General features: G+C 39.3%; 1 protein-coding gene, 1 long non-coding RNA gene and 3 pseudogenes across 2 annotated transcripts; all 5 read left to right on the top strand.

Moving 5' to 3' along the window:
* The first annotated feature begins 4,776 nt into the window (after window positions 1-4,776).
* On the top strand, window positions 4,777-6,122 carry LOC125210420 (aspartic proteinase CDR1 pseudogene; annotated as a pseudogene).
* Window positions 6,123-9,049: 2,927 nt separating this feature from the next.
* On the top strand, window positions 9,050-10,526 carry LOC125209026 (aspartic proteinase CDR1 pseudogene; annotated as a pseudogene).
* Window positions 10,527-12,529: 2,003 nt separating this feature from the next.
* Window positions 12,530-13,946, top strand: LOC125210419 (aspartic proteinase CDR1 pseudogene; annotated as a pseudogene).
* Window positions 13,947-15,593: 1,647 nt separating this feature from the next.
* Window positions 15,594-18,588, top strand: LOC125211726 (putrescine-binding periplasmic protein-like protein). The gene is made up of 7 exons (XM_048111633.2): window positions 15,594-15,891; window positions 16,217-16,371; window positions 16,682-16,930; window positions 17,188-17,322; window positions 17,478-17,660; window positions 17,866-18,027; window positions 18,093-18,588. Exons 1-7 carry the CDS (start codon window positions 15,606-15,608, stop codon window positions 18,510-18,512), a joined length of 1,590 nt encoding a protein of 529 aa, XP_047967590.1. The 5' UTR covers window positions 15,594-15,605; the 3' UTR covers window positions 18,513-18,588.
* Window positions 18,589-18,965: 377 nt separating this feature from the next.
* Window positions 18,966-21,165, top strand: LOC125211411 (uncharacterized). Its single transcript, XR_007174518.2, has 2 exons — window positions 18,966-19,368; window positions 20,866-21,165. It is a non-coding gene; the product is annotated as an uncharacterized LOC125211411 (long non-coding RNA).
* Window positions 21,166-22,898: the final 1,733 nt, after the last annotated feature.

Below are 22,898 nucleotides of genomic sequence, written 5' to 3'. Positions count from 1 at the left end.
TATACCCCAGAGCAAAATGGTGTGTCTGAAAGAAAAAACCATATTCTCCTAGAAAAGGCTCGAGCCATGCTTATTGAATCCAACAACCCTAGGCATTTCTGGCCTGAAGCTATTGCTGCATCCGTCTATCTGGCAAATCGGTTACCCTCCATCACCCTAAACCTCCAAACACCACTAGAGGTCCTCTCAAAATTAGCCCAAGTTCCACAACCCTTGACCCTTAATCCTCGAGTATTCGGATGCTCAGTTTTTGTCCATATAGCAAAACATGAGCGAACCAAACTCTCACCTTGTGCCATAAAATGTGTCTTCGTGGGGTATGGACATTCTCAAAAGGGGTATCGCTGCTTTGATCCTAAGTCCAATCTCATGTTCACCACCCTGAACTGTGATTTTCTCGAAATAGAGTATTTTTTTCCACCACCTTAGTAGTCAGGGGGAGAGTAAAAGTGACCCACTAAGCCGGTTGCCAACATCAAGCCCTCTAGCAGCACTGACATCACCAGAACAAGGACCAGAAATACAGCCATCGCCAATCAGTGTCCCCATCCAAGAAGTTCACCTACTGGTATCTGCTTTAAGTACTCCCGATAACTCTCCTAAGCATATCAATACTAGCATTGGTGATGATGATCCTATATTTGGTGAGACTGGCCCTGAGACAGATATCGAGCCCGACACCAAGTCGCAAAATGAAGCTGAAATTGTGGTTTACTGGAGGAACAGGTGGGTGAGGGAGTTGGAGGATATAAATTGCCACCAAGGCCAAAAAGAGGAGTCCCACCAAAGAGACATAGCCCAGAGATCATCGGCAGGAAATCTTAGTACCGTGGTGAACTTGGCCAAAGGCCACCTTTCAGAAATGGCTCACGCATTTGAGGCCATGCTATATGAGGAAGAGGAGATTGCTTGTATAGTTGAAGAAGCTTGGAGACACAAACACTGGCGCGAGGCAATGTTGAAGGAGATGGAAGCTCTAGAAAGAAACGGCACCTGGGAAAAGTGCAAAATACCCGATGGGAAGAAGGCAGTTGGGTGCAAGTGGGTGTTCACTATCAAACGGTGACCAGACGGGTCGATAGAAAGATACAAGGCACGACTGGTTGCAAAAGGATATACACAAACCTACGGAGTTGACTACAATGAGACGTTCTCCCCTGTAGCAAAGATGAACACCATTCGAGTCTTACTCTCAGTTGCTACAAATAGGAACTGGCCACTCCACCAATTTGACGTGACGAACGCATCCCTACATGGGGAACTGAAACGAGAAGTTTACATGGAAGCACCCCTAGGGTTATCTGAGGGATTTAAGGGGGGAGAAGGATGTCGGCTGAAGAAGACTCTCTATGGACTAAAGCAGTCACCAAGAGTCTGGTTTGGGAGATTCAAAGAAGCCATGAGCAAGTATGGTTTCAAGCAGAGCAATTCGGATCATACCATGTTCTTGAAAAGGAGGGACAACAAAATCACATGCCTGATCACATGATATGATCATCACAGGAGACGATACGGAGGAAATAGAGAGGTTGAAAGGAAGCTTGTTTCAGGAGTTCGAGATGAAAGACTTGGGAAACCTCAAATATTTTTTGGGGATAGAAGTGCAGCGTTCTGAGGGAGGAATCTTTTTGAGACAAAAGAAATATACCTTGGATATTTTGGTTGAAACGGATCTGATAGACACCAATCCTAGTGAATCATGGGTTGCAGATCTCTGAAGAGGCAGAATTATAAAATCAAGGTCAATACCGTGACCAGCGACTAGTGGGGAAGCTCATCTACCTCTCCCACACTATGCCTGATATCGCTTATGTCGTGGCAATAGTGAGTCAGTTTATGCATCGACCACAAAGAGACCATTATGAAGCTACATTGAGGATTGTGAGGTATCTGAAGGGAATAGCTGGGCATGGAATAATGTTCAGAAAGAACGAAAATCGAGGAGTATATGGGTTCACTGACGCTGATTGGGCAAGTAATCCAGTTGATCGAAAATCAACGGTTGGGTACTTCACATTCGTTGAAGGTAATCTGGTGACTTGGAGGAGTAAGAAACAAAAGGTAGTGGCACTATCAAGTGCAGAAGCTGAGTTCAGAGGGATAAGAAGTGGAATGATGGAAATCCTATGGCTAAGGACGCTGATGAGTGAAATATGGCTCACTCAAGACAAGAGTCAACTATATTGTGATAACAAGGCGACAGTCTGCATCTCTGAGAATCCAGTGCAGCATGATAGAACAAAGCATGTCGAAGTTGACAGACACTTCATCAAAGAAAAGCTAGAAAGTGGAGTTGTGGAGCTACCATTCGTCCGGTCAGAGGATCAGCTAGCCGATATCCTCACCAAAGCAGTCAATTCAAGAAGCCTCACAAACGTGTTTGGCAAGTTGAGTTTCGGAGATCCCACTACTCAACTTGAGGGGGAGTGTTATAAAAAGAAAAAGATATTAGATCAAAGAAATGTACTCCCTCCGTCCCATTAAATATGCAACATTTGAGAATCGGCACGAGTTTTTATGTAGTGTTGTTTTGTGAGTTAATGAAGAGAGAGTAAAATAAGAGAGATGAAAAAGTAGAGATAGAGATATTTCTATTTTAGGAAACGTTTCATTTTTAATGGGACAAACTAAAAAGGAAAACATTTCATTTCTAATGAGACGGAGGGAGTATTAGCTTGGAGGATAAGAAATGCATTAGCTTGGAGGCTAAGAAAACATTAGCTTGGTGGCCAAGAATACTTGGAGCAGAAGCTTTGTAATGCCCTATATAAGGGTGTCATATTATTGAAAAAAATAATCAAGGAATTATCAATCATACTCTTCTCTCTACAACTTCTCCATCCTAAACTATAAACCATGCCTATACACAATTCAATACAAACACCAATACAAATTTTATGACTTTTGGAGGAAATCTAACCAAATTTATGTGTTGGTAATCCACATGAGCCCGACATATCTCATTTTTGGGTATTTGAATTCATCTTAGATATTTGTATACCAGGTGATGTTTGGTTTCTTAGATTAAATAATATCAAGATATAATCTAAGATTGAGTAGTTGTGAGATTATTTTAGTCATATGAGTTAGCTAAGACTAATTATCCTATGATTATTCTTCTAGGATTGAGTTATCTCATGAACCAAACGCACTATATATTTAATTCGGCATACGGTTTTTCAAACCCAACTAGGGCTGGCTAAATATACCGAAATACCGCACTTATCATACCGAAAATATACTGCAAATACCGAATTTTGCGATATACCGCAAGTTGCGGTACGGTATGATACCTTACCGATAGATTTCGGTACGGTAAAGATATAGATTTTCCTATATCGCGGTATACCGCAATATACCGCATTTACGATATTTGTCAAAAATTCAAAATATATGTTGTATTTAAAATTTATATAAAAAATAGTTAATATGTTAAAATTCCTAACCCTACTTCCATATTTTAGTTCAGTCGCCCCCAACCCCAAACACACTCACGCAGAGATGCAAATCAAGTCCATTGTATAGATTTGATTGTGGTGTAGTTTTAATCTTTTGGACATTATTTAAATTGGTGAAATTTTATTTTAAATATTTGGCTATAATAGAATTTTTTTGGTATGAAACACAGGTATAACGATATGTCATACCTTATTTTGGTATACCGTATTCGGTATGTCATATCTTATTTCGGTATAACGTAAAAGTACGGTATACTGCATAGACGGTATGGTAACGGTATCGGAAATAATCATACCGAATTTTCGGTATACCGCAATGCTGTATACCGAAAAATTCGATAAAGTATAGGTATGACATTTTCTCATACCGCAATTTGCGGTACAGTATGCGGTATGACATTCTCGGTGCGGTATACCGTACCGTGCCACCCCTAAACCCAATGCCCTCTTAATTAACTGAATCGTCGGCATTCGAAAAGTAAAAGAGTTTACCACATATGGCATAACAATTCACAAATTTGATTAATAAAAATAAGTTTTTAACTCAAGGAGTGTGGTCGAGTGGCATGCCAAATGGCCAAGGGATCAATCCTTGTCTTTGGGTGCCAGCTGTCCCTCCCAGTGGGGTGCCGAAATCAGCGCAGGGATAATTACTGAGCCCGCCGGTAGATACTATTGGTAATTACCGAAAAAATATAAATAAAAATATGAGTTTAAATTCAAAATTAAGTTGAGTTTAAATTCAAAATTAAGTCGTATAATATGATCTGAGTAATGTGGTGTTTGAATTCTTTATTTAAAGAAACTCTCCATGAATCCAACGGGAATTTGAAAACTTGGTCCCAATCCTAAATATTTTGACCGCTCTACTAATTCGCATAATCTTGAATGAAAATCTAATAATTCAGTGAATCAATTAATTGCCTTTTACAAAATACGACTAATTACATTATTTATGAGTGTACGTAACGTGAGGCAATAACGGCAAATTTATCTTTCAAAATTAACGTAATCGCATTCGAAGCCCAGATTGACTGTACACTAACTACCCTAAATTGTTCCTTTGCACCCAAATAAGGAACAAAATCATACTTCGGTCATATACTTTTTCTGAATAATTCATTCAAAATTTGAAAGATTTTCCCTAATTAACCATGCCTTTCAATTCTTAATGCAATTCATTACAATAATAATTACAGAATTTTTCAAAAAAATATATACAAATTTCAACCAAATATTTTCGTATAAATAGGGTTAATCATTCTTGCAATTCCATCATCACAAACTCTTTCAATTGCGCTTACACAACACAAAAAACATGCCTTCATACCTCAAGTCCATGTCTACATTTCTTTCCTCTCTCCTGTTTTATTCTCTCTGCTCGAAATTGACATACTCAGCTGAACTCTCCGGCAACAACGACGACCTCACCTTCGACTTCTTCCACCGCGACTCGCGCCATTCGCCTTCGTATGACCCCTCCACCACGCGTTTCCAACGCCTCAGACACGCGGTCGACCGCTCCTTGTCAAGAAAATCCTCGTTGACGGCCTTGCATTCAGCTCATCGGGAGAGGCCATAGTCGCTCCGATCAGCCTCTCCGGCTACGAGTACCTGATGAAGATAAAAATCGGGAAGCCCCCCGTCGAGCTGCTAGCCATCGCCGACACGGGAAGCGACCTAACATGGACCCAATGCAAACCGTGCAAACAGTGCTACAACCAAACTCTCCCACTCTTCGATCCATCACACTCATCGTCTTACCGGCCGGTCTCGTGCCGGTCCCACCAATGCACCGCCTCCGGATCATCACCGTCATGCGGCCGCAAAAACACCTGCCAATACAAGGTCTTTTACGGAGACAATTCATACAGCTTCGGCAAGCTTGCAACGGAAACCCTAACCTTCGACGGAGGCGTCTCCTTCCGTAACTTCGCCTTCGGCTGCGGCAGCGAGAACGGCGGCACATTCAGCGAAACTAGTAAAGAAATCACCGGGTCCGGGATCATCGGCCTTGGCGGCGGCTCGATTTCCCTCATAAACCAGCTGAAAAAATCCATAGGCGGGAAGTTCTCTTACTGCTTGACATCGCAAGACTCCAACGCCACCAGCAAGATCAGCTTCGGCCGCAGCGCCGTCGTGGTTGGGCCTAAAGTCGTCTCCACGCCACTAGTAAAGAAATCACCAGACACATTCTACTACCTCACATTGGAAGGACTCAGCGTTGGGACTGAGAAGATGGCCAATGCTGAGTTGCTGCCCTCGTTGGAGTCCGAGTCCAGCGAGGGCAACATCATCATTGACTCAGGGACGACACTGTCGTTCGTCTCTGAGGAGATGTACAACTGGGTGGAGGCAACGCTCAAGAATGCAGTCAAGGGTGAGCGCGTGGAGGATCCACAACAGATTTTCGGGTTGTGCTATAAAAATGTGAGAGGGTTCAGTTCACCGGCAATCACAGTACATTTCAAGAATGCAGATGTGGTTTTGGCGCAAGACAGCATTTTTGTGGAGACAGAGAAAGGGATTGTTTGTTTGACGCTGTTTCCGTCGGAGGGTTTGGCTATTTTTGGGAATTTGCATCAGATGAATTATCGGGTTGGGTATGATCTTCAAAAGAGACAAGTCAACTTTCTGCCTACAGATTGCTCCAAGCAACAATGAAATGATTACTATGGTTTATCATTCTAAATCAAGAGATTTTTTTTGGGTTTTAATTTGTATTTATTTGTTTCATGGCTGTGGTTTTGTAATGTTCAGGCTAGAATATTATTGTGCATGTCCTGAAAGCTCCTTTAGTAATGAAAAAATGGGTATTTTTTTAATCAAGAAAAGTGACTTTTATTAGCCTAATTGGGCTATATAGTTTATATAGCAGTCATATACGTCTATTCTACAATAGATATCACACTTTGGTGATGCTAGGCTCGAATGCCTCTCCCTCCGTATTGGATACGAGTTCTATCTAAGCAGGGCTCTTAGGCCGTTTACCCGGGTTGACTCATGATCAAAAGTTTGATGTCGGAGAAATCATACTTGAGAAGGTGGAGCAACTTGACTCTTTTGTTGGTATGCAGAATGAGGGTCGTTGGGCCTATGCGTTCCGTGTGCTCGCCAAATATGGTTAACATTGTTATTCAGATGAGGCAGGGGAAATTGGTTTACAGTAGGCCTCTTATTTTAAATCGTACTCTGCTCTTTTGTGTAATTGCTTATTACTATGTGCTTAAGTTGTTTTGTTGGACAACATATAGTGTGCTGTGGATGTAAGATGCAAAAAATAGAAATAGAAATATAAAACTGAAAAAAGAGGCATAATTTTCACTACATAAGTCAAGTAGAATATATAATTCGTTCACATAATATAATTTATAAGATAAAATATTGTACCAAATAATACTATAAAAGAATATTTTTCAATAAATAGAGCATATAAAACAAAAAAAAAGTAATAACATTGAATAAAATAGAAAAAAATAGAATGTTCTATAGGCATATTTTGTATTAAAATAGAAAATGTAAAAATGAAGAAATAGAACATAAACTGAAAAACAAAAAAGAGAAAAGCAAAAATCATTGGATACAATATTAAGAAAGGGCGGCGGCAAATGAGTTCTGGACAACGTTTAAACAAACTGAGCTGAGACTATTAGTTTACTTGAAAAGAATACCATTGATAGTAATATTCCCTCCATCCCAAAAATAATAAGGATATTTGGAACGACACGAAAATTAATGTATAATTAGTAAAACAAAAGAGATGAGGAGAAGAGTAGTTAAAATAATATTAGTGGATATTAGGACCTATATTATTATTAGTATTTAATGGTGGGTTTTATTATATTGGTATAAGTTGCAAATAAATTAATATGCATAAGTAATGAGTTCGTGAGAACTTTATGAAAATGAGATATTTTTATGGGAGGGACGAAAAAGGAAAGCGTCTTATTTTTATGGGACGAGGGAATGTTAAGAATTGTTGAGGGTCCAGTTGAATATATTCTCTATGATATTTAAAATATTAGAATAACAAATCATGCAACCCTACTTATCTATACAAGCTCTTTCTATGTAATATTATAAGAATTGGAATTACAGATTTTTGACAAGCTGGCCCTTCTTCAATTGTTGATCGACTGTGTATGACTTAATTTCACTAATTTGTTGCTTTTATGTGGAAATGAAAATACGTTTGGATAAATAATTTTCTGCTATAACTGTGTAGTATTCGAAATATGATCATATGATTAATTGTTCTCTTACATCCCATTCTACATAATAACTGATTTCCTTTATCGTGATGATACAAAGTTGTTATCAGCTTGGACTAAAATGTAAGCTTTTTGCCAATTCCACAAGAACGTCATAGCTCTTGTCCAATGTTATTTATCAATTTCTAGATGTCCTTATTTGGGTTTTGAAAGTGTTTTACTTAATTTTCTCACAATTAAAAAGAAAAGAGAGAAACCTATGTTGTTTTCTTTGTCATATCTGTCACATGCCCAAAAACCCCAACTCAATCTTTTTCAAATGTTTAAAAGTAATTTTACTTATAATATAATTTATACTTCATCCAACAAAAATAGTCACAGATTTTAATGAAAATTTGATAAAGTAAAAATAGAAGGACAACAAATAGGTAAAGTAAGAGAGAAATGGAGAAAAAGTATTGTATAGTCTAAAAAGAGGAGAAGAAATGGATAAAGTACGAGAGATAAATTTTTCATTTGTAGAAATGAGACTATTTTTTGTGGATATCCAAAAATGGAAAAATGAGATTAATATTCGTGGGCAGAGGGATATATTTCGTATTATACACATAAATTTAATTATGACATTAATCATACAAATTGAATTATCACGTTATAGCATCCAGGTACTAAATTACTACCACTTGAAACACCAATACAAACTTTATGATTTTTGGAGGAAATCTAAACAAATTTGTGTTATTAAAAAAATTTATATGTTCATATTTGATATCTGTCTTATTAATTCACTGAATCGCTGGCAATCGAAAAGAAAAAGAGTTTACCATATGGCATAACCGCATAACAATTCACAAATTTAAATATTAAAAATGTGAATTTAAATTTAATTAAAATAAAGTTGTATAATATGATCATCTGAGCAATGTGGGGTTTTCAGTTCATTTTTAAAATGGGACAGTAATTATTTAATTAGATTAATAAACTCTCCATGAATACACCTGGAATTTGAAAAGTTGGCCCCCCACTGGTCCTGAATATTTATGAGTGTACGTAACATGAAGGCAATAACGACAAATTTCTCATTCAAACTTATTAACGTAATTGCATTCGAAGCTCAGTTAGCATGTATACTATTATACTAACCTCAGTACCTCACTAACCCAAATAAGGAACAACAACATACTTTCTCCATATTTTTTCAATAATTCATTCAAAATTTGGAAGATTTTCCATAATAGCCATGCATTTCATTTCTTCATGCAACGAACTAATGAATTCATTGCAATAATAATTATTTTTCAGAAAAATATATGAATATTTCAACCAAATATTTTCCTATAAATAATGTTAATCGTTCTAGCAATTCCATCATCACAAATTCTTTCAATTGCACTTACACAAGACATAAAAATATGCCTTCTTACCACAAATACATGTCTACATTTCTTTGCTCTATTCTGCTTTATTCCCTCTGCTTGACATACTCAGTTGAATCCACTGGCGACCTCACCTTCGATTTCATCCACCGTGACTCGCGCCACTCGCCTTCTTACGACCCCTCCATCACCCGTTTCCAACGCCTAAGACAAGCGGTCGACCGCTCCTTGTCAAGAAAATCCTTGCTGACGGCCTTGCGTTCAAAATCATCCGGAGAGTCCATAACCGCTCCGATCATCCCTTCGGACTACGAGTACCTGATGAAGATCAAAATCGGGACTCCCCCGGCCGAGCAGGTAGCCATCGCCGACACGGGAAGCGACCTAACATGGACCCAATGCAAACCATGCACAGAGTGCTTCAACCAATCCCTCCCACTCTTCGACCCATCCCAGTCCTCGTCTTACCGCCCGGTCCCGTGCGATTCCCCCCAATGCACCGAGTCCGGATCATCACCGTCGTGCGGCGACGCCTGCCAATACCACGTCTTATACGGCGACGGCTCATACAGCGTCGGCGAGCTTGCAACGGAAATCCTAACCTTCGACGGAGACGTCTCCTTCCCCAACTTCTCCTTCGGCTGCGGCTTCAACAACGTCGGCTCTTTCAGCGACGGGTCCGGGATCGTCGGCCTCGGCGGCGGATCGATCTCCATCGTAAACCAGCTAAACGACTCCGTAGGCGGGAAATTCTCTTACTGCTTGCCATTGCAAGACTCCAACGCCACCAGCAAGATCAGCTTCGGCAGCAGCGCCGTCGTGGCCGGGCCCGGAGTCGTCTCCACGCCACTAGTAAAGAAATCACCACCAGAAGACACATTCTACTACCTCACATTGGAAGGGCTCAGCGTTGGGCTAGACAGGATCGCCAACGCTGAGCCTGAGTTGCTGCCCTCGTTGGAGACCAACGAGGGCAACATCATCATTGACTCAGGGACGACACTGTCGATCCTCCCTGATGAGATATACAACAGGGTGGAGGCGATGCTCGAGGGTGCGGTCGAGGGCGAGCGCGTGGAGGCTCCAGGAGACCCGTTCCGGATGTGCTATAAGAAGGAGGATGGGTTCAGTTCACCGCCTGTCACAGCTCATTTCAAGAATGCAAGTGTGGTTTTGGCAGAAGAGGGTGTTTTTTTGGAGGTGGAGGAAGGGATTGTTTGTTTGACGCTGGTACCTTCAGAAGGGGATGTGTGTATCTTTGGGAATTTGCATCAGATGAATTATCAGATTGGGTTTGATCTTGTCGAGGAACAACTCAACTTTCTGCCTACAGATTGCTCCAACCCACAATGAAATATTAAGTCATGTAATCTCCTTTAATAATGAAGAAAATGTGTTATATTTCTTCTAACAAAAGTGACTTTCATTAGCCTTATTAGGCTCTATATATAAATACAAAGAATTTCAGTTTGGAATGGAAATGAAGTTAATATGATAAGTAACTCTTTATGTCAAAAGTTTCAATCTTGGACCCTAGGCAATCCAAGTTGGTATATATAATGAAACAACCTCGATATTTTCGGTTGCTTCTGCTGAAAATGTTAATCAATTTGAGGAAGAGTGTAACCAATTTACCATGTAACTTTAGACAGATCTACATCGATTTGGGTAAGCAACTACAAACACTACACATTTTGGAATCAAATTTTGATAATAAACCAAACAAAAATCATTTGATATTGATCTTAAATATCATAAATTTTTGGACGAATTTTGGAGTAGTATTTATTTTACTCATTTTGGGGATGGATTTAAAAATCATAAATTTTTGAAAATGTTCAATTTTCTTAACCCGGCCCGAAAAGAAAAAATTCAATATATAGTCTGAAGAATTATAAATGAAACGACCTCGGTTCGATGTTCTAGTTCTTGAATTTGACATTGAATAATACTCCCTTTGTACCAATAGTACTTTTCCATACAAAATTTGTCCACTTCCATTTTGATAAGTTTTAAATAGATGTGCTTCATTTTCCACTTACAATAATCAATAACTTTTTCTTCTATTCTATTTTACTTTATAATTTCGAATAAAAACTTGTGTTTTCCTCAAATTCTTATTTTTAGGGAACAAATTACATATGTACCTAATAAGATAAAATACTATTAGTAGATATGTCGAATTTGGAGAATGACTTGTTGTACAATAATAATCTTAATATGATACCCCGTCTCGAAAAAACAGTTTCATTTTGCCATTTTGGGATAACCACAAAAATTATTCTCATTTCTAAAAATGGAAAGTTTCCGATCTCTCGTACTTTTTCCACTTTTTCTCCTCCTCTCTGTTACTTTACCAATTTCTCATTGAAATCTCTGTCGTCCACAAATGGGACTATTTTTTGTGGACGGATGGAGTATTTAATACTCCGCACTTTGTACTATTTTCCCGGTCCCCATTAAATATCTCATATTTTCTTATTTAAACCCGTGTCGTCTACAAATTAGACTATTTTTTGTGAAATGATAGAGTATTTTATACTCCCCACTTATTTCATAGAATGTTACCTGAATTTGCTCAAATTTTAAAATATTATACGGTCCTATAAATGTCCCATATTTTCTTATTTGAACAATCACCAATAAATATCTCATTTTATTTTTATTATTTTTAGTGGTGCATTCCAGAGGGTTGGTCAGATCTGTGGCGTCCTGAACTAGCTGGCAAGATTTTCAATGGTTGATTCACCTTGGGAAATTGTTGGAGCAGTGTTGAAGTATACGGGATTGTCATATGACAATTCACAAATTTGTTTAGTAAAAATATGAGTTTAAATGTAAAATTTCATCGTATAATATGAACATATGGGCAGTGTGACGTTTGAATTCTTTTATTAATAAATTAAAACGGGTAACTACTTAATTAATAATTAGATAAAGAAACTCTCCATGAATCCATGCACCTGGAATTTGAATACCTGATCCCAATCCTGAATATTTTTACCCCGCTATCAATTAGCATAATCTTGAATGAAAATATAATCTAATAATTCAGTGATAACTAATCGCCGCTCTACAAAAAATGGCAAATTACATTATTTATGTGTACGTAACGTGAAGGAAATTAATAACACCAAATTTCTCTTTCAAAATTACCGTAATTGCATTCGAAGCTCAGTTTGCATGTATAGTTAGTACTAACCTCACTAATTGTTCTTTGCATCCAAATAAGGAACAAAATCATACTTCGGTCATATTTTTTCGTTAATTCATTCAAAATTTGAAAGATTTTCCATAATTAACCATGCATTTCATTTCTTCATGCAACGAACTAATGAACTCATTGCAATAATAATTATTTTAATTTTCAGAAAAATATATGCACATTTCAACCAAATAATTTCCTATTAATACTAGTGTTATTCACTCTTGCAATTCCATCATCACAAAATCTTTCAATTGCACATGCACAACACAAAAAAACATGCCTTCTTACATCAAGTCCATGTCTACATTTCTTTGCTCTCTTTTGCTTTATTCCCTCTGCTTGACATACTCTGTTATATCCTCTGGCAGCATCACCCTCGACTTCTTCCACCACGACTCACGCCATTCGCCTTCGTACGACCCCTCCATGACGCGGTCAACCGCTCCTTTTCAAGAAAATCCTCATTGATGGCCGTGCATTCAACATCATGCACAGAGTGCATAGTCGCTCCGATCAGCCCTTCGGGCTATGAGTACCTGATGAAGATAAAAAGCGGGACGCCCCCGGTCGAGCAGCTAGCCATCGCCGACACGGGAAGCGACCTAACATGGACCCAATGCAAACCGTGCCTACTGTGCTACAACCAAACTCTCCCACTCTTCGATGAGTCGATCCATCTCAGTCATCGTCCTACCAGCCGGTCCCGTGCGGGTTCCAACAATGCCCCACATACGAAACAATACCGGTACCGTGCAACAAAAACAACTGCGGACACCTAGTCTCTTACGGAGACGGTTCAGTCAGCTCAGTCGAGCTTGCAACGGAAACCTTAGCCATCGACGAAGGCATCTCCTTCCCTAACTTCGCCTTCGGCTGTGGCCGCGAGAACGGTGGCACTTTCATCAACACCGGGTCCGGGATCGTCGGCCTTGGTGGTGGCTCGGTATCCATCATAAACTAGCTAAACACCTCTATAGGTGGCAAGTTCTCTTACTGCTTGACATTGCAAGACTCCAACGCCACCAGCAAGATCAGCTTCGGCAGCAGCGCCGTCGTGGTTGGGCCTAAAGTCGTCTCCACGCCACTAGTAAAGAAATCACCAGACACATTCTACTACCTCACATTGAAAGGACTCAGCGTTGGGACAGAGAGGATCGCCAACGCTGAGTTGCTGCCCTCGTTGGACTCCAACGAGTGCAACATCATCATCGACTCAGGGACGACACTATCGTTCGTCCCTGAGGAGATGTACAACAAGGTAGAGGCGGCCCTGAAGGGTGCAGTCATGGGTGAACGCATGGAGGATCCACAACAGATTTTCGGGTTGTGCTATAAAAAGGAGGATGGGTTCAGTTCACCTGCAATCACAGCACATTTCAAGAATGCAGATGTGGTTTTGGCACAAGAGAACGTTTTTATGGAGATGGAGAAAGGGATTGTTTGTTTCACAATGATGTCGTCGCTTCGCATGATGAGGATTTGCCTATCTTTGGGAATCTGCATCAGATGAATTATCGAATTGGGTATGATCTTGTCAAGAGACAAGTCAGCTTTCTGCCTACAGATTGCTCCAAGCCACAATAAAACACTACTGTGGTTATATTATGAAGCTAAATCAAGTGCTTTTAATTTGTATATGTTTCATTGTTGTGGTTGTAAGCTCCTTTAGTAATGAAAAATATGTTACTCCATATTTATCAAGAAAAGTGACTTTTATTAGCTAAATTGGGTTCTATGCATAAACACACAGAAAAAAATTTGGGAATGCAAACACAGTTAATATGTTAGTAGCTCTTTATGTAAAAAGTTCGAATCATGGATCCGTGATTTCAAGGCAATTCAATTTGGTAGTACAATTTCGATTGCTTTTGCTGAAAATCTTAATCAATTTGAGGAAGAAAGCAACCACTACACATCTTGGAATCAAAATGATTGATTATAAACAAAACAAAAAAAAAAAACTCATTCGATATTGATCACAAAAACCATAAACACACATCTTGGAATCAAATTGATTGGTTATTAACCAAACAAAAACTATAATTTGTTATTGATCTTAAATTCCATAAATGTGGCCGAGTTCTTGTATATTTTCTCATTAATTTTGAAAGTAAACTTAAAAATCACAAAAATTTGGAAGTGTGCAATTTTTCCAACACGACCGAATAGAAAGTTTTCAGTAACTTTGTTCTTATTAATAAAGAAGTGTATATTATTGTGAGACATATATAGTATTTGAGAAAAATTAGTTAATTCAAGAGTAAACGTTAAAATTGGTCCTAAACATATAACCAGAATATCAATTTGGTCCAAAACATTCACTTTTTAAAAATCGAGTCCAAAATATTTGTAATCGTTATCGAAGTGGTCCTAAACATTTGACATCGTTGTCAAAGTGGTCTTTTTCCGTCAAAAGCTAACGGTCAACGCCTAATTAATGATTTTTTAAACTTAATTAATATAGTAATGCATAATTAATTAAACAAAATTAAACATAAAATTAATAAAATGCTAAGAAATTCCAAAATCGACTATTTATCCCTCTTTTTCCTTCTCTTCCATCTCTCCTTCGTTCTTCCTAAATCGGAATCTCTCTCTTCCTCTCTCCGGCGCTTAACGTCGTCGCGTCTTTCTCTCTCTGCTCGCTCTTCCACAAATCGTCGTCATCGTGTGTTTCTCCGCATTGCTGCTGTCCGAGATCAAAATTGTCATCGTCCACCATTGTTGTCGCCGTCCATTGCTGGAAGAGAAGGAAAAAGAGGGAGAAATAGTCGATTTTGGAATTTTTTAGCATTTTATTAATTTTATGTTTAATTAATTATGCATTAGTATATTACTCCCTCTGTCCCTGAAAATTTGTCACCTATTTCCTTTTCCGTTCATCCCTAAAAATTTGTCACCTTTCACTTTTATCATTTTTGGTAGTGGACCCTACATTCCGTCAATTCATTCTCACTCACATTTTATTTTAAAACTAATATATAAAAATAGGACTCACGTGCCACTAATTTTTTCAACCCACTTTCTACTACATTTCTTAAAACCCGTGCCGGATCAAATGGTGACAAAATTTAGGGGACGGAGGGAGTAATTAAGTTAAAAAACCATTAATTAGGCGTTGACCGTTAGTTTTTTACGGAAAATGACCACTTCGACAACAATGTCAAATTATTAGGATCACTTCGTTAACAGTTTCAAATATTTTGAACCCGATTTTTAAAAAATGAATATTTTAGACCAAATTGATATTCTGACATGATTAGGACCAATTTTGACTTTAGTCTTAATTCAACTACTACTATTACTTTAAATTAGTGTTTCTCTTCCATTTTTGTAATTCGTCTCTCTCAAAATGGCAGTATTGTCTCTGCCTTCTATTCATGGGCTGACATATCCAGACCCGAATCCGACCCACCGCCACAGGATCCGCTGCAATAGTAATCGACCCACAAACCACTTGGTCAAGCTCTCCACCGCGTCTAGCGGCAAGGGATGCTCGCCGGCGGAAGACTTTCTCCGGCAGCTCTCTATTTCCTCTGTTTTCTTAATTGGCGTCGGAATCACCAGCCTTTGGGCCTTTCCTCACCCAGCTGCAGCTCGCATTCCTCCCTCCTCCTCCACCGCCCACGAAATTCTCGGTATAATCAATTAGGTTTTCAATTATTGTATTCACATTTTCGGTTTTGTTATTTGAATTTTGCTTTGAGGTCTGATTTGGGAGAAAATGCGCTTCTTTATACTTTGCTCTTGCTTGTAACTTAGCTACTGCAGTTTTGGAAAAATATTGTGGATTTTTGGTGATTTTTGGATGATGAAAGTGATGCATTTCACTGGATATATAATAGGGCGTATTATTGCCTCATTGTTTTGGGGCTTTCTTCCTTGAAATAAATGCAATGTATGTATGTTCTGCATGGCTTTTCTATGCCTTGTGCTTTTTCTGATGTTGTTTTCCGTTTACAGATGAGGATAATGTGGGCAAGGTTGAGAGTTCGGGGGATTTTGAAGATAAGGATATGAATGCTGCGTTTGAACGCTGGAAGTCTAAATCATACGCATTGACTGTACCTTTGAGAATAGTTGCTCTGGAAGGTTCAATTCCTCCTGTCTGGATTAGGGTGAGTTTTGTATCTTCCAGTCATCAAATTTGGTTGAACACAAAGCCCCTTCTCAGAGAATGTGTTTGAATGCTTGTTAATGGCATGGTTATAACATTGGTCTGAAATTTAAATAGAGAAATAAGAAAATAAAACTTTAAGCTTTCTTTCTTTTCCTTTTTTCCCTGTAAAATGATAAACAGCTTAGTGATATAGCTGATATTTTGAGGCGATTGGTGATATAAACAGCCTGTTAGTAAGTTAGGTTGAGAAGTGAAGTAAAAAATTTAGATTTTTTATCTGGGGGTGTGCATCTTGCTATGACATGCAGGAGTTTTTGAAATCCCAAGGGAAGAGGGTCCAGTTCCGCACAGAGTTCCGCCGAAGTGTTGGGGACATATTTCATGAACTCTCTAATCCAATGTCCAAAGGAAAAATCAGTCCTAAATCTGCTGTGTCGGCTGATCTTGTTACACTTGGTGATTCCTGGTTAAATTTTTCCATTGGAAAGGGGTTGATTGAGCCTATGAAAGGAATAGAAGAACAAGACTGGTTTCAAGATTTAAGTGACAAATGGAAGGTAAAAATGCAGTCTACCTTTTCTTTTGTGCTGTGTTATTAAAGGAGAAAATAAAGTGTAAAAAGTGAGAATTAAAGCGAACCATTATTGCTGACCTGGAAGGAAATTTGTCAATTCTAAAGCTAGTGATCATCTGAACTTGAATGTATGTGTTTAAGCAAGTGCGCATGGTTGATTGAAGCATTATGTTATCATTGCTCTTTAATTATTCTGGTACCCTTGGAAAAGTATGGACATCAGAATTGAAATAATCTCAGGTATATTTACGCAGGAGTGCTGACGGGGTTTTGGATTCTCAAGGCAAGATATGGGCTGTGCCATATCGTTGGGGCAGCATCGTGATAGCTTATAATAACAAAGAATTTAAAAGGCATAAATTAGCTCCAGTAAAGGTGATTGCTTGTCAACCCTGAATATTTGTTTCTTGAGGTTTGGTCTTAGTTTGTGCTTATCTCATATGACCTGCACTTGTACATTCAAAAATTTAATCAATAATGCTACAATAATTTTTAAAAAATTTCCTGCCTTTTATTTAATCTACATCCAGGATTGGTCAGATCTCTGGCGTCCGGAACTAGCTGGCAAGATTTCAATGGTTGATTCACCTAGGGAAATAATTGGAGCAGTGTTGAAGTATATGGGATCGTCATATAATACTACTAATATTGATTCTCAAGTAGTTGGTGGGAAGAATGCCGTGCTGCAGCAACTTAATCTGCTTGTGAAACAGGTAAGATAAAGGATAGATATCTAAGAATAAGGTATCAAGATAGATGTAGTTCTCTTGATAGCTTTCTGCAACGATGAAAAGAATGCAGTTAGTAGCAGAAATGACATAGGTTAACACAGTTTTTCCGTGGAGGTTATGGACATTCCTTTCTTAATTAGTAGTCTAGAGTCGCAATATACCAATGTGCACAAATGGCTTTATACAGGTTCGTCTATTTGATAGTCAGCATTATCTTAAAGCCTTCAGAGCAGGAGATGTGTGGGTAGCTGTTGGATGGAGCAGTGACGTACTTCCTGTTGCCAAAACTATGTCAAATGTTTCAGTGATGGTTCCCAAGTCCGGTGCAAGCTTGTGGGCAGATTTTTGGGTACATCTCGGAATCCTGCCTCCATCATTTCAATATTTTTCAGTCCTCATAATTTGGTGTTGCAGGCGATACCAAGTACCTCACGACTTGCTACAGACCAAATCGGAGGAAGAATTAGGGGAGCGTCACCATTGGTGCAGCAATGGGTGGAGTTCTGTCTGCAGCCAGAGAGAGCCTTGCCTTTCAAAGAAGAGGTTGTAGCTGGTGCATCACCAGTTTCTCTGAAAGCCCCAGTCGAACAGCCAGTTGAGCGTAAAAAGGGCAGGCCGAAGCTGGAAACGAATCTGGTAGGTAGCGTACCGCCTGCTGACATTCTGTCCAAGTGTGAACTGTTGGAGCCATTATCAGAAGATGCATTATCTGATTATGAGTGGCTAATAAATAGTTTGCCAAAACCTAGTCACAGTGTAGTGACCAGACTGAAGCATGTTGTGTCTTCTTTGGTTCCAACATTCTGGTCCAAAATGCAATCTATCCTTGCATGATTCGAATGCCATTGGATTGAAATGAAAACGACAACAATTTGTTAATTTTCCTAGTGATATGGTCACCGTTGCTCTCTCTCTGTGTGTCATGCCAGAAAAAAACGCATTTTATCACGCTTGGCTATGAATATTACAACAATAATCAGGCACATAAATATTCCAAAGACGGCAGCATTACAGCTAGATTTTACGTCTCACTCACTATGTAGTGACCAAAGTTTAGTTGGCCAACTAAAAGTTGAATAATTTGAGATAAATGTATTTATTCAAACACTCAAACAAAATAGTGGAGCTATAGCGAAATTTTCAAAGATGTACTAATAACTAAATTACTCGTCATTAATTGAGAAATCAATACCTGATATTGAAAGATAGGAAGGATACGTAATAAATGAAAGTTATTAATTATTATTCTAATAAAAGTAGGATTTGTTTCATGAATTAGTCATAATACATGCATTTTATTAAATTAATTAACTCAACTTCAACCCCTCTGAAATAAATTCAGAAATTCTCTTATTTTTACACTACAAACACAAATTTTCAATGAATTATAATCCGATTGTCCCGGCCCGGCTCGGCCCGATAAATTGACCCCTCTTCTCTACACGCGTTTTTTGCTTTTTCCCTTGTTTGCTCTGGCAGCAATCCAAATTGAAAAGCCATCATCATAATTCAAAGCTATACGCACACAACGCTGAAGGTGTTTGGCAAAAGATAAGGGGAAAAGGAGATGACTAGAGGGAAACAGAAGCTCGAAGCTCAGAAGAAGAATGCCGAGAAGAACCAGAAGTCCAAAGGCTCGCAGATCGAAGCCCGCGCCCACGGCCTGCAAGTCGTTTGCCCCATTTGTCGAGTAATTTCTTCATCTCACACCGATTTTTGTATTATTTGTATGTTTTGATTCAGTTAATTCATCGAATTACTATTGTATTTGGTTGATTTAGGTTTTTTATTATGTGTCGAGATTAAGATTGAAATATGATTTCTCAATTTCTCTTATTCCTTTTTTCTTTTTCTTTTTTTGTTATTGATTGTGTTTGATAACTTTGTCAATGATTTGGACTATGTTGTACTACATGAATGTGTTGGATCTAAGTTAGGGCAAATGTGGGTGAATTGTGGTCTGGAGCTGGTGATATGGATAACCAAGTTCTTGTTTATGTACCAGTGTGTCTAGCTTCAGATAGGATGAGGTGCTGTTTGATAGTATCGTATTAGTGATTTGGAATCAGTACCACAAGATATCCTAACAGACTAACACTGCATCTGTTGAAGGAGTTGATGCCTGATCTTGGATGATCCTGAATTAGTTATGCTATTAGTTATTCATTTGCAGCTCCCTTTTTTGGAAAGGTCTTGGATTACTAGGTTGGAATTGTTAGGGCTACTACATAAATTGCAAAATTCAAGTCGCAGCCCCGTTCTACTTTCTCAGTATCTGGTTCCCTGTTTCGGAGAAATTCACTGATAGTGCCCTTTCACATTTAGGAATGCCCCTCGAAAGATATTGCTCTTGTAGTTCCATTACGATCATCAAATTTGTGACCCTGCCTTTCTGGCTGACTTTGCACTTCTGTATTATTTCCCATCCTTATATAAGCATGATGAAGGAATAAATGGTGTAGGCATCCTACATTCCTTATTATGATATGATTGCCTTTCCTATTCATATCTTCTAAGACAGCATTTTCTTAGTCTTTTTTACATGAGTATAGTTTTTTATATGCAAATTAAGTTCTAATTATCTGTATCCCCTACAGCTACAAGAACCTCTACAACTTCTATCTCAAGATTCTCAACCAACTTTTTTACTGCCTTTTACTTCAATGTCATACACTTAGGAATCCTCTAGATATGCGTTTTCAACTTATCTCAAGGATTTGATTGAGAAAGAGGTAAAAGGGGAACCTGTAAGATGCTAAAAGCATGTCTTGTGTTGAGCAGATCTTTAATCTCTTGCAAGTGGATGTTTCAGCAGTACTGTAATTGAATTAGTGGTGGCCTTTATTCTTAATACGCTATATCTTGTGTTGTGCATATCCTACAACATTAATGCACTGCTTATCTTAATATAGAAACAAAGAACTCACTATGAAACATACCTGGAATAGTTCAATGTGCTTTAAGCTGTTTATTTTGAAGAAATTACTTTATTTTTTGTAGGAATTTTTCAGTTGGCTTTGCAATAATTACTTGTACTCTAAACTTAATCTCCCAGGTTGTGTAAAATGGCAGTATGAGACCTTTCGTTAGGTGTTTCTCTAGTCGTGATAATTTTACTTCACAAGCTGCTGTATCTGATTCTGACAAACCATTGACAGTTTTCCTTAACCATGGTTCGAAATTGTAGGCCCAGTTAGCAAATCAGAATCAGCTTGTTGATCATTACGGCTCCAAGCATCCAAAAGAAAAGCCTCCAAGCAACTCAGGATAACAGCTAAAAGCTTCCGGTTATTTCAGCTCTTGTTCCTTGAGAAAAACTGTAATTTAACTCTACAGCATGTGATGATGAGTTCCCTGTTCTGTTTATAACAATGTAATCTATTTATCACCTCCCCTTGTCATATTGGCCTGCAAGGAAATCTACACATGAATAAATTGTACTATCTTCTTTGTCTTGTTGGGCACTAGAAGTGATTTTTTGAATGAATCATGCTCCCAGAATGTAGTTGAACTTCAGCTCTTAAATCTTTCCAAAACGAGTAAGGGCTAGTTTGCTTTACCTGTTCGGAAATGAGATCACAGCTGCCCAGGTTTGCTGCACTATTCAACAAAGAAATCAAATCATTCTCATGCGCTTGATTTAGTTGTTTTCCAATCAATTTTTTTTGTAAAAGGTAAAAAATGACACTGATACGGTTCCGTACCTAGATGTTTGTTCTTGCTCACTATGGATTAGGTGTCAAAATCCTTACAAAATGCTAATGTAATTATATAAATGACATACTATTCAGCAGTTATGAACAATTCAATCTCCTTAACCTTGTTGTATAGTATAGTAGAAGTCACAAATGATAACTGAGCCAGTTCATTATGCAACAATTTAACCCAAATAAATATGCACAATGTATTGTGAAAAAATATTAATATCAGTTCAATACTATTACTTAATCACAACCCAAATAAATCTGCACCATTTATTGACAAACAAACGAAACGCTAAGGGTGCCTCCAACGGCGCCCTTCCCACTCGCCCGTCGGCGACGTCCGACCGGACGGGCGCCATAGTGGGCAGGAAGGGCGTCCACGCCCGTCCCGAGTGCCCCTGCGATGGCCTCGCCCCTCCCGTCAACGGGCGAGCGGGACGGGCGCCACTGTGGCGAAGGTCGCCCGTCCCACTCGGACGCCCGACATTTTAAATTTTTTTTTTTTTTTTTAAAAACTCTATAAATAGGGCTCCTCCAACGTCATTTCATTCACACCACTTGTGTTGACAAGTTTCTCTCTCTAACCTCTTTTTTCAATTATCTATAATGGCGAGTAGTTGTGCGGGTGGCAAAGGCGGAGGCGCTAGTGATAGTGATGGCTTTAGCGATGATGAATTGGATCTCGCTGTGCAAGCGGCGATTGATCGACGGATCCGGCAGAGGCAGCAGGCGGCGGCGGCCGTGCCTCGGCCGATCCATCGCCGACGGCATGTACCCCGGGACCACATTGCTGCACATCAGCGGTTGTATGAGGACTACTTTGCTCCAGAGCCGCGTTTTGGGGATGCCTTATTCCGCCGACGTTTTAGGATGCATCGTCCTCTGTTTATGCATATCGTTGGTGCATTAGAGAGAAGGTACGAGTTTTTCAGAATCAGAGAGGATGTGGCTGGCAAACCCGGACACACGCCAATACAGAAGTGTACGGCCGCAATCAGGCAACTGGCGTACGGAGGCCCGGCCGACATGTTCGACGAGTACCTCCACATTGGGGAGTCTTCAGTCGTCGAGTGTCTGTTGGAGTTTTGCGCGGGCGTTAGAGCGATATTCGGGGATCAGTATCTTCGGCGTCCGAGCCCCGAAGACTGCCAGCGGCTGATTAATATGCACGGGTCGGTGCACGGGTTCCCTGGGATGTTGGGCAGCATCGATTGTATGCATTGGGAGTGGACGAACTGCCCCGCCGCCTGGAAGGGGATACACACTTCCGGCTTCAAAGCCAAGCATCCCACGTTGATCCTTGAAGCTGTAGCTGACTACCGGCTATGGATATGGCATGCTTATTTTGGAGTGGCCGGGTCGAACAACGACATCAACGTCCTCCAGTCGTCGCCCCTGTTCAACGATCAGTGCAATGGCGTTGATCTCGCCATCAGTTTCGTCGCCAACGGCAACCAGCACAATATGGGATACTATTTGGCGGATGGGATATACCCAAACTGGCCCGTCTTTGTGA

This window comes from Salvia hispanica, chromosome 3 (assembly GCF_029641045.1).
Source record: "Salvia hispanica isolate PSC_SH4W2 chromosome 3, Shi_PSC_v1, whole genome shotgun sequence".
NCBI lineage: Eukaryota > Viridiplantae > Streptophyta > Magnoliopsida > Lamiales > Lamiaceae > Salvia > Salvia hispanica.
This window is presented reverse-complemented; position numbering and strand designations above follow the sequence as displayed.

Coding starts and splice junctions, on each gene's coding strand:
- LOC125211726 (XM_048111633.2), top strand. CDS start 15,606: ATGGCAGTATTGTCTCTGCCTTCTATTCATGGGCTGACATATCCAGAC. Junction 16,931..17,187: donor ATTTAAGTGACAAATGGAAG/GTAAAAATGCAG, acceptor AAATAATCTCAG/GTATATTTACGCAGGAGTGC. Junction 18,028..18,092: donor GCTTGTGGGCAGATTTTTGG/GTACATCTCGGA, acceptor TTGGTGTTGCAG/GCGATACCAAGTACCTCACG.